Below are 13,066 nucleotides of genomic sequence, written 5' to 3'. Positions count from 1 at the left end.
GTCACCGAAATCTCAAAGCTATGAGGTAAATCAAGACTAATTCATATCAATGTGAAGAAATAAGCATTACGTTTTACAGAGAATAGGTTAAATAGCTGCTCGAGAGATAGATTTACCCCTTGTATCAAAGGGATATGGCTTTTGCTCTACATTTGTGAGCAGTTGATTTACTTCAATCAGTGAAGGAGTTGTCACAGATATCACAATAATATGGTTTCTCTCTTATATAATGGTCTTGTGTACCTTCATCTCATTTGTTTGCAGCATGACTGATTTATCAGACATATGTCTTGCAAACAACTTGCACATGCAAGTGCTACCAGTCAAAAGCTCCGTATACCGGAAGCCAGCAAGTGTATGGGGTCATCAGGAAAGAATGCGCGCTGTTTTGGGGCCTACCTCTCGACGGCATCAATACACATCGGCACCCCCCTCACTGATATGAGGCTCCACTTGCTAGATCAGCTGGTTATCAAATAAGGCTCAATATTCTTCTAGCCATTGCTCATCGTCTCTTTTTAACCAAATCCAGTGGCTAGCCTTCTCCACTGTAGTTTGGATATCGGTCATGGTGGTATTGACTTTACGATGAGTTAGGCCTAGAGATAACAACAGTCGTCTCACACTGTGTCCAACGAACCCTCTACATCTGACTTCAATTGGAAAATGTTCCACTTTCCAGCTTGCATCTTCACATTCCTCGAGGAGGTTTACATAACGGTTCAATTTTCGAGCCCGAGCGGCGTCCATATTATCTTCATGACTGATTTATCAGACATATCACAGTAAAACACTTTTTCTCCTGAATAAATACGCTTATGAATTAATATTCACACATGGGCAAGATGCATCAAAAGCATCCCAGTGATGTGGCTTTTTCCTTTGTATGAATACGTTTGTGTTTAGTTAGTGTACTTCCATCAATGAATGATTTAGCACAGATATCACAGCGATATGGTCTTTCCCCTGTGTGAGTACGTTTGTGAATAGTTAATTTACTGCTGTCTGTGTATGATTTACCACAGATATCACACCGATATGGTTTTTCCCCTGTATGAGTTCGTTTGTGAACAGTTAGTCCTCTTCCGCTGCTGAACGAATTACCACAGATATCGCAGTGATAGGGTTTCTCCCTTGCATGTATACGCTTGTGCTTAGTTACATCACTACTTTGGAAGAAAGATTTACCACAAATATCACACTGATAGGGTTTCTCTCCTGTATGAATACGTCTGTGAATTTTTAAATGGCCTGTCTGTGAGAAGGATTTACCACAGACATCGCAGTCATACGGTTTCTCACCTGTATGGGTACGAACATGAACAGTTAAATGAGGTCTTTGAGAGAACGCTTTACCACAGATATTACAGTGATGTAGTTTTTCCCCAGAATGAATACATTTGTGAATAATTAATTTCCTTCTCTCAGTGAACGATTTACCACAGATATCACATTGATAAAGTTTTTCCCCCGAGTGAATACGTTTGTGAATAGTCAATTTACTACACTCATTGAAAGATTTACCACAGATATCACACTGATACGGTTTTTCACCTGTATGAATACGTTTATGAATAGTTAATAAACTTGAATTTATAAATGATTTACCACAGGTTTCGCAGTGATATGGTTTCTCGTTTGTATGAATGCGTCTCTTGTGTATCGATAAATGAGCCTCTTCTCTAAAGGATTTACTGCAGACGTCGCACTGATATGGTTTCTTTCCTGCGTGAATGTGTTTGTGTCTATTTAATCTATTTCCATCAGCAAATGATTTCAAACAGATATCACATTGATAAGGCTTCTCCCCAGTATGAACATACATGTGACTGTTTAAGTGGACTTTCTGAAAGAATGATTTACCACAGATATCACAGTGATATGATTTCTCTCCTGTATGAGTGTATTTGTGTGTAGTTAAATTACATCTTTCAGAGAAAGATTTTCCACAAATATTACACTGGTATGGCTTCTCACCTGTGTGAATTCGAATGTGGCTAGTTAGGGCATCACTTTCAGGGAAGGATTTACCACAGATGTCACAGTGATATGGCTTTTCCCCTGTGTGAACACGTATGTGTTTGGTTAAATATCTTCTAAACGCAAAAGATTTACCACAGTTTTCACATTTATATGGTTTTTCTCCAGTATGAATGTGCTTGTGAATAGTTAAAGTACGTATTAGGGAAAATGATTTACCACAGATATCACAGTTGTATGGTTTCTCTCCTGTGTGAACCTGTTTATGAATAGCAAGGCTCTCTTCTAGAGAGAATGTCTGTTCACAGATATCGCAGGGGTATGATGATTTTCCTACATCTTCAGGTAATTCTTCGGGAAAATCCATTTTATCAGTAAATTAAATTTTTTGAAGACACTATGGATATTTTTTTACTTCTTTTTATACATTCCCTTCATCATCATCATCATTCCCTTGTAGATCGAAAAGTTTATAGTGCAGTAGTGAGGTCCTTTTGTAAATTTGTCCAAATTCAATGGAAACACAAAAGCACTTTGCATTCACTTCAGACAATGGAAGAGAGAAATGTCTCACTCAGATGGAATATTTAACAGTAATTCAATGGTAACTTTATAGAAACAGAGTTGTAATTATTCTGCATAACTGCTTCCTTTTGTCTGTAAACGATGATAAATATTGATATACCTTTAATACCAATGTCTCTGATATTCTGAAATGACAGAGAAATATTGTAAGATATTGAAGATAATTAAAATGATTCAACAGTGCCATTTTACTACAATTCAACTGTGATAAACTTCACCCCCAACAAATTTACATCTGAATTTATTAAAATTACATGGAAGTTGTGTAAAGTTTACATATTTTCACTCCATATCTACACTTTCAGATTGTGTAATATCAAATATATTACAATATTTTTTATTTTATTTCATCTAGTTTCAGCTCACGAGCTGTGGCCATGCCGGGGCACCGCCAATGAACAATAATGGGTATACATTATATCTGGACTAGTGTCTTCGGTCATCATACCTTCTCAGAATTTGAAACTGAATCCTTTATTAAATACACAGGAGTACAAAGTTTTCATTCCATTCTCCATATCAGGACATTTTCCTTATTAGTTATTCTACAACTTGCGATGCACTAGTATATTACAATCCAATCAGATTATATATACTGTAAATCCTCGAGTACAGTCTGCCCTTGAGTATAATACGTACCCCTTCTCTAACTTGAGTCATGTGTAATTAAGCCAGCAGCACCTAGTCGAACAAACTCTTCCGCGCATGCGTAATACAATAATGGTGATGTTTTTAACTGTTATATGGGAATGTAAATATGATTGCAAATTGTTTTTGTTACATGTTATTCTGTGTTCTGAATACTTTTATTTTAATAAATGTTGCTTACTGCATGTTATGGATGATTCTTTTATGATTTACCTTACGGTATTAGCTTTTATGATTTACCTTAAGGTATTTTCGTGCCTGACATCACAAAATGCATCTGAATAAACATTGCTGGGCAGCAAATAGAGACTCGAACATTGTTTAGAAAATATTTTTCATTTTTAACCTCGTATATAGTACGTACTAGGAATTTTGACCTTTAAATTTTTTTGGGGAAAATGCGAAATATACTTGAGGATTTACAGCAGTTATTATTATTTACTTGGGGATTGCACTTACTCATACAACATAAACTATTACACTTAATAGTTGATAGTCTATACTTATAGTCATCGTACCAAAACTGACAGAAGAGTGGACATTTTTTTCTCTCTCTAGAAATGTGTTGTCACTGTTATCTAATCCCTGATCATTCCTTATTAAACAAACATATGATCAAACACATTCTATCACGATATTGCCATTGTATATCGAGGAATAGACCATCTGGTGTATCTTGACTTAACTTGAGACAGCGTTCACCCGGGTTGGGTTGAGCTGGCTTCATTCATCCTCAATGCTGCATCTCTCACAAACGCCGACCAAACCTGGCGATTTGGGGCTAACGACCGCGTGATCTCCAACCACTCCTTACCCCAGCGGCGAACGCCGTAGATATGGGGGCCTAGGTCGGGTTCCAGATCAGCCTTGACTGTCATCAGCCAGGTTTTTCGTTGTCCACCACATCGCTTTCACCAACCCTGAAGGGGAGCTGGAGCAATTGCTTCGTAGATGAATTCTCCTGGTTGACGACGGAGGGCATGACCCAGCCAACGCAGACGTCTCGTTAGGATGACTTGTCGGAGGGACATCTGGTGTGTCCAACCCCAAAACCCTGCCAACTAATGTAAGTGGATTTTGTAAAGAATTTGGCTCCTATTTCAAGAAGGTTGAGTGACCAGTTTTCATGCCAGTGGCTCAATGTTGCTGTTTTGTTACCAAATCAACCATAACTTAGCAACCCTATAATCAACGTAAAGCTTTCATCGATGCTACGAATTTTGTAACACAACAAAAAGCGAAATTATGGACGAAGAGAAAAACATTAACAAAAAAGAAAACAGTCTGAAAAGTTAATCTCGTTACTAATAAATGCATTTACACAGCCGAGAAACAACATCATACAGTTATCTGTTCTAAATATTCTCTATAGATTGTAACCATACTACTTATAAATACAGCCATAAACGACAGAGGCTGTATCACTGCGATATCTGTGGTAAATTGTTCTCACTGACATCCTAGAAATATCTTTCCAGATGCTTTTATTATTGTTGTTCGTAACTTCATCAAACTTTGAATGCAAGTTTCAATCTTCAACATTTCCATGTTCGATGTGGCAACTCTATTTTGAATAACCTTCGAACTTTTTTCAGACAATACTATACACCAAATATACATACACGCACACAGCACCTGGGATTCGTTCCTCTCTCATGCCAGCAATTTTCTTTCTGAATTAAATGAAAATCACTCATTTTTATATATATATTATTATATTTCGAAATGGTCATTTTGCCAGTTTAGCCAATAAAAACACACGCACTATATATTTGGTGTTATTTATTTTTTACATTAATGACCATTCCGAAACATAACAATATCTGTTTCAACACACGACTTCACATAAAAAATCTTGCACAACAAATATATATATATATTACGATTCATTTAATGTGTGTGTGTGTATTTCTTTTGCGAATGTTGCTATAAGTTTTCATGTCTATATAATGACGGCATTCTTTCGATATAACTCGACAAAATCAAAACATTTTACTTGGAGTATTTCCGTGGAAGCAAATGACAGTTCGATTCTGTTTCCTGCTTGGAAATTTGCGGATTTTACATACACACATGAAACAGGTTAGAACAAATATGAAAGGATTTTTTTCCTTCAACTTAAAAAGGAGACATTGCTGGCATAATTTCGGTATATCTATACTCCACAACCCACGGAAATACCCGCAGGACATATCTTTTTTCCTTGTTACACGTTTCCACTTCAATATAATTACCGTTTCCTCAAAAGTGAAACACAATTAATTCATAATTACATACTTTATTACAGCATTAAAACAAACATCCATCAACTTACCATTTTCAGACGTAAACAGCGAATTTAGATTCGGGTTGTAGATTTTCGCCAAACAACCAAAGCATCTGACTGTTAAAATGAGGTTCACCAATGTTTTATCAACTTCGTCCCGGACCAACATCCAAAGAGATCCGATGTCGAAATCAGAACTTGTCACAATGAACGAATGAAGCTGGCTTTATGTCTTCAGCCGCACTTTCGATGCCACATATTACAAGCTCAGTGGCAACGTCTCCTTGGAGACGTCTTGGTCTGATAAAGGGGCATAAGTTGTTTCTAGAGCAAATATGTTCTTAGAAAGAAAAAAACAAACAAACTTGGATCTTTTCGGTTTGAACGGCAGTTTTTTAAAATAATTTCCACGTAACTAAACACTTTTAAACTTCGTATACTGGTAGAATGTGTTTATAAAACATCTTTTTCTCTTGGCTTTATTGAGAAAATTCTATAGTTTGTAAGATATTTGTTGTTGTTTTTTCTTCAATTTCTGTAATTTCAACTAATCAATGACGTCTATTGAAGTGAAAACATTTTGTGCCGTATGAATATGTCCCTCGTTTAAGAAACAGATTGGGTTTATTTACATTTGTGAAGAAAAAAAGATACCCTTCCCCCACCCCTAACCATAACCTCACTTGAATGTTTTTTCACGTGCCAGTATGGCAAATGGAATCTAATTTGAATGATATTTATATTAGAATACAATGCATCAAAAAATTTATTAATTTTGATTTGAAATTTTCTCAATTTCAGTTGAAATTTGTGTTTGAAAACAATTGGAATACTTCTGGTCAGACATTTTCAGCATTAAAAGCTGCCCTGCACTTATCTGTGTTAGCTGTCTTTATGTTGAAATAAGAATATTTTTATTGAATGGATCAGATTTGCAAAGTAAAGAATGACCAAAATATGTTAATGCCAAGCTTTGTCAGATGCAATGAAATGGGCAAAGAAAAATGGACAACACAGTCATTCTAAAAAACAGTTTATTTTCATAACACCAAATCAATCTGTAACCAATACAATACAATACACATAATTATTTATTTCTGTACTACCCACAAGGGGCTAAACACAGAGGGGACAAACAAGGACAGACAAACGGATTCAGTCGATTACATCGACTCCAGTGTGTAACTGGTACTTAATTAATCGACCCCGAAAGGATGAAAGGCAAAGTCGACCTCGGCGGAATTTGAACTCAGAACGTAACGGCAGACGAAATACGGCTACGCATCTCACCCAGCATGCTAACGTTTCTTATTTCTTTACTGCCCACAAGCCGAAAAGATCCCAAAACTTTAAAGAAATGCAATAATTACGTTATCAGAAGTATCAAGGTAAAACAGTTTTTCACCTGAATAAATACATTTATGAATTGTTAATGCACTCGCATAAAGGAAAGATACACCAAAAGAATCACAGGGATGTAGTTTTTACCCCTGTATGAATACATTTGTGTTTATTTAAAGTACGTCCATCAATGAACGATTTACCACAGATATCACAGTGATATGGTCTTTCCCCTGTGTGAATACGTATGTGCTTGGTTAATGTACTTCTGTCTGAGTATGATTTACCACAGATATCACAGTGATATGGTTTTTCCCCTGTATGAGTACGTTTGTGTTTAGTTAATTTACTAGTATCAGTGAATGCTTTACCACAGATATCACACCGATATGGTCTCTCCCCTGTATGAATACGTTTGTGTTTAGTTAATGTACTTCCGTCAGTGAATGCTTTACCGCAGATATCACACCGATATGGTTTTTCCCCTGTATGAATACGCTCGTGTACAGTTAGTCCTCTTCCACTGCTGAACGAATTACCACAGATATCGCAGTGATAAGGTTTCTCTTTTGCATGTAAACGTTTGTGCTTAGTTACATCGCTGTTTTGGAAGAAAGATTTACCACAGATATCACACTGGTAGGGTTTCTCTCCTGTATGAATACGTCTGTGAATTTTTAAATGGCCTGTTTGTGAGAATGATTTACCACAGATATCGCAGTCATATGGTTTCTCACCTGTATGGGTACGAATGTGGACAGTCAAATGAGCTCTTTGGGAAAACGACTGACCACAGATATCACAGTGATGGAGTTTTTCCCCTGAATGAATACGCTTGTGAACATTTAATTTATTTCCCCTTATGAATGTTTTACCACAGATATCACAGTGGTATGGCCTCTCTCCAGTATGAATACGTTTGTGAACAGTCAATGCACTTCTCTCAATGAACGATTTACCACAGATATCACACTGATACGGTTTTTCGCCTGTATGAATACGTTTATGAATAGTTAATAAACTTGAATTTATAAATGATTTACCACAGGTTTCGCAGTGATATGGTTTTTCCCCTGTATGAGTACGTTTGTGTTTAGTTAATTTACTAGTATCAGTGAATGCTTTACCACAGATATCACACCGATATGGTCTCTCCCCTGTATGAATACGTTTGTGTTTAGTTAATGTACTTCCGTCAGTGAATGCTTTACCGCAGATATCACACCGATATGGTTTTTCCCCTGTATGAATACGCTCGTGTACAGTTAGTCCTCTTCCACTGCTGAACGAATTACCACAGATATCGCAGTGATAAGGTTTCTCTTTTGCATGTAAACGTTTGTGCTTAGTTACATCGCTGTTTTGGAAGAAAGATTTACCACAGATATCACACTGGTAGGGTTTCTCTCCTGTATGAATACGTCTGTGAATTTTTAAATGGCCTGTTTGTGAGAATGATTTACCACAGATATCGCAGTCATATGGTTTCTCACCTGTATGGGTACGAATGTGGACAGTCAAATGAGCTCTTTGGGAAAACGACTGACCACAGATATCACAGTGATGGAGTTTTTCCCCTGAATGAATACGCTTGTGAACATTTAATTTATTTCCCCTTATGAATGTTTTACCACAGATATCACAGTGGTATGGCCTCTCTCCAGTATGAATACGTTTGTGAACAGTCAATGCACTTCTCTCAATGAACGATTTACCACAGATATCACACTGATACGGTTTTTCGCCTGTATGAATACGTTTATGAATAGTTAATAAACTTGAATTTATAAATGATTTACCACAGGTTTCGCAGTGATATGGTTTCTCGTTTGTATGAATACGTCTCTTGTGTATCGATAAATGAGCCTCTTCTCTAAAGGATTTACTGCAGACGTCGCACTGATATGGTTTCTCTCCTGCGTGAATGTGTTTGTGTCTATTTAATCTATTTCCATCAGCAAATGATTTCAAACAGATATCACATTGATAAGGCTTCTCCCCAGTATGAACATACATGTGACTGTTTAAGTGGACTTTCTGAAAGAATGATTTACCACAGATATCACAGTGATATGATTTCTCTCCTGTATGAGTGTATTTGTGTGTAGTTAAATTACATCTTTCAGAGAAAGATTTTCCACAAATATTACACTGGTATGGCTTCTCACCTGTGTGAATTCGAATGTGGCTAGTTAGGGCATCACTTTCAGGGAAGGATTTACCACAGATATCACAGTGATATGGCTTTTCCCCTGTGTGAACACGTATGTGTTTGGTTAAATATCTTCTAAACGCAAAAGATTTACCACAGTTTTCACATTTATATGGTTTTACTCCAGTATGAATGTGCTTGTGAATAGTTAAAGTACGTATTAGGGAAAATGATTTACCACAGATATCACAGTTGTATGGTTTCTCTCCTGTGTGAACCTGTTTATGAATAGCAAGGCTCTCTTCTAGAGAGAATGTCTGTTCACAGATATCACAGGGATATGATGATTTTCCTACATCTTCAGGTAATTCTTCAGGAAAATCCATTCTTCTGTAAATTTTGTGCTTAGAAAACAATGTGAATGTTTTTACAGCAGTTTATATATTTCCGTGATGATCGAACCATTTATATTGCAGTAGTGAACTCCTTTGTAAATTTGTCCAAACTTAATTGAAAACACGAAACCATCTTGTAAATCCTCCAGACGATGAAAGACAGAAATTTCTCAGAGGAAATATTTCACAGTAATTTAATGATACATTTTATAGAAATGCAGTTCCAATTCTTCTGTAAAATTACTTCCTTTTGCCTGACAGATATTGATGGTATATCTTTAATGCCAGTGCCTTTGATGTTCTGAAATGATGGAGAAATACTGTAAGATATTGAAGATAATTAAAAAACAAAGATTCAACAGAGAAATTTTACTACAATAAACTCCATCCCAACAAATCACATTTCAATTTATTAAAATTACATGGAAGCTGTGTGACGTTTACATATTTACAGTCTACATCTACACTTTCAGATTGTGTAATATTAAATATCAGAAATATCAAATTTCTAAATATCTCAAAGAGAAATGAGCGATGGTGGAGCAATAGAGCGGTTGTATACTGTCAACTTCACGTGACAGTCCCGTAAAGGGAATCACACCACACTAGCTAGTGGGGGTGCTTGTCTCCCCATTGCAAATATAAGGACACAGAAAATGTGTCAAAGCCAACAGGAAGCGTCGATGCTTCCTAGGGCTAAATAGCGGTGGTGTGATTCCCTTTACGGGACTGTCACGTTAAGTTGACAGTATACAACCGCTCTAATACTAAATATATTACAATAAACAATAATTAGTATACATTTTTTCTGGATTAGTGTCTTCAGTCGTCATACCTTCAGGACTTCTTCAGGTGCCTCTCATCATCATCATCATCGTTTAACGTCCGTTCTCCATGCTAGCATGGGTTGGTCGGTTCGACCGGGGATCTGGGAAGCCAGAAGGGTGCACCAGGCTCCAGTCAGATCAAGCAGTGTTTCTACAGCTTGATGCCCTTCCTAACGCCAAGCACTCCGTGAGTGTAGTGGGTGCTTTTAACGTGCCACCAGCACAGGTGCCAGGTGAGGCTGGCAACGGCCATGATCGGATTGGTGCTTTTTATGTGCCACCAGCATGGAAGCCAGTCTAGGCAGCGCTGGCATCGGCCATGTTTGGATGGTACTTTTTATGTGCCACCAGCATGGAAGCCAGTCTAGGCAGCGCTGGATGGTACTTTTTATGTGCCACCAGCATGGAAGCCAGTCTAGGCAGCGCTGGCATCGGCCATGTTTGGATGGTACTTTTTATGTGCCACCAGCATGGAAGCCAGTCTAGGCAGCGCTGGATGGTACTTTTTATGTGCCACCAGCATGGAAGCCAGTCTAGGCAGCGCTGGCATCGGCCATGTTTGGATGGTACTTTTTATGTGCCACCAGCATGGAAGCCAGTCTAGGCAGCGCTGGCATCGGCCATGTTTGGATGGTACTTTTTATGTGCCACCAGCATGGAAGCCAGTCTAGGCAGCGCTGGCATCGGCCATGTTTGGATGGTACTTTTTATGTGCCACCAGCATGGAAGCCAGTCTAGGCAGCGCTGGCATCGGCCATGTTTGGATGGTACTTTTTATGTGCCACCAGCATGGAAGCCAGTCTAGGCAGCGCTGGCATCGGCCATGTTTGGATGGTACTTTTTATGTGCCACCAGCATGGAAGCCAGTCTAGGCAGCGCTGGATGGTACTTTTTATGTGCCACCAGCATGGAAGCCAGTCTAGGCAGCGCTGGCATCGGCCATGTTTGGATGGTACTTTTTATGTGCCACCAGCATGGAAGCCAGTCTAGGTAGCGCTGGCATCGGCCATGTTTGGATGGTACTTTTTATGTGCCACCAGCATGGAAGCCAGTCTAGGCAGCGCTGGATGGTACTTTTTATGTGCCACCAGCATGGAAGCCAGTCTAGGCAGCGCTGGCATCGGCCATGTTTGGATGGTACTTTTTATGTGCCACCAGCATGGAAGCCAGTCTAGGCAGCGCTGGCATCGGCCATGTTTGGATGGTACTTTTTATGTGCCACCAGCATGGAAGCCAGTCTAGGCAGCGCTGGCATCGGCCATGTTTGGATGGTACTTTTTATGTGCCACCAGCATGGAAGCCAGTCTAGGCAGCGCTGGATGGTACTTTTTATGTGCCACCAGCATGGAAGCCAGTCTAGGCAGCGCTGGCATCGGCCATGTTTGGATGGTACTTTTTATGTGCCACCAGCATGGAAGCCAGTCTAGGCAGCGCTGGCATCGGCCATGTTTGGATGGTACTTTTTATGTGCCACCAGCATGGAAGCCAGTCTAGGCAGCGCTGGCATCGGCCATGTTTGGATGGTACTTTTTATGTGCCACCAGCATGGAAGCCAGTCTAGGCAGCGCTGGATGGTACTTTTTATGTGCCACCAGCATGGAAGCCAGTCTAGGCAGCGCTGGCATCGGCCATGTTTGGATGGTACTTTTTATGTGCCACCAGCATGGAAGCCAGTCTAGGCAGCGCTGGCATCGGCCATGTTTGGATGGTACTTTTTATGTGCCACCAGCATGGAAGCCAGTCTAGGCAGCGCTGGCATCGGCCATGTTTGGATGGTGCTTTTTATGTGCCACCAGCATGGAAGCCAGTCTAGGCAGCGCTGGCATCGGCCATGTTTGGATGGTACTTTTTATGTGCCACCAGCATGGAAGCCAGTCTAGGCAGCGCTGGCATCGGCCATGTTTGGATGGTACTTTTTATGTGCCACCAGCATGGAAGCCAGTCTAGGCAGCGCTGGATGGTACTTTTTATGTGCCACCAGCATGGAAGCCAGTCTAGGTAGCGCTGGCATCGGCCATGTTTGGATGGTACTTTTTATGTGCCACCAGCATGGAAGCCAGTCTAGGCAGCGCTGGCATCGGCCATGTTTGGATGGTACTTTTTATGTGCCACCAGCATGGAAGCCAGTCTAGGCAGCGCTGGCATCGGCCATGTTTGGATGTGCTTTTTTATGTGCCACCAGCATGGAAGCCAGTCTAGGCAGCGCTGGCATCGCCATGTTTGGATGGTACTTTTTATGTGCCACCAGCATGGAAGCCAGTCTAGGCAGCGCTGGCATCGGCCATGTTTGGATGGTACTTTTTATGTGCCACCAGCATGGAAGCCAGTCTAGCAGCGCTGGATGGTACTTTTTATGTGCCACCAGCATGGAAGCCAGTCTAGGCAGCGCTGGCATCGGCCATGTTTGGATGGTACTTTTTATGTGCCACCAGCATGGAAGCCAGTCTAGGCAGCGCTGGCATCGCCATGTTTGGATGGTACTTTTTATGTGCCACCAGCATGGAAGCCAGTCTAGGCAGCGCTGCAGTCTAGGCAGCGCTGGATGGTACTTTTTATGTGCCACCAGCATGGAAGCCAGTCTAGGCAGCGCTGGCATCGGCCATGTTTGGATGGTACTTTTTATGTGCCACCAGCATGGAAGCCAGTCTAGGCAGCGCTGGCATCGGCCATGTTTGGATGGTACTTTTTATGTGCCACCAGCATGGAAGCCAGTCTAGGCAGCGCTGGCATCGGCCATGTTTGGATGGTGCTTTTTATGTGCCACCAGCATGGAAGCCAGTCTAGGCAGCGCTGGCATCGGCCATGTTTGGATGGTACTTTTTATGTGCCACCAGCATGGAAGCCAGTCTAGGCAGCGCTGGCATCGGCCATG

General features: G+C 40.2%; 1 protein-coding gene across 1 annotated transcript in view; it reads right to left on the bottom strand.

The window, feature by feature from the left end:
- The window catches only part of LOC115223874 (zinc finger protein 208-like), a 162,734-nt gene that overhangs the window by 143,658 nt on the left and 6,010 nt on the right, over positions 1-13,066 (bottom strand). Inside the window, exons 2-3 of the mRNA XM_029794579.2 lie at positions 8,196-9,668; positions 887-1,691 (exon numbers count right to left, since the gene is read on the bottom strand). Coding sequence (XP_029650439.2) covers positions 887-1,691; positions 8,196-9,358 — 1,968 coding nt within the window. The 5' untranslated portion in view covers positions 9,359-9,668. The remainder of the gene's footprint in view (positions 1-886; positions 1,692-8,195; positions 9,669-13,066) is intronic.

This window comes from Octopus sinensis, linkage group LG24 (assembly GCF_006345805.1).
Source record: "Octopus sinensis linkage group LG24, ASM634580v1, whole genome shotgun sequence".
In the NCBI taxonomy this organism is placed as follows: domain Eukaryota; kingdom Metazoa; phylum Mollusca; class Cephalopoda; order Octopoda; family Octopodidae; genus Octopus; species Octopus sinensis.
Note: the sequence above shows the minus strand (reverse complement) of the source record. Positions and strands in the feature narration are given on the sequence as shown.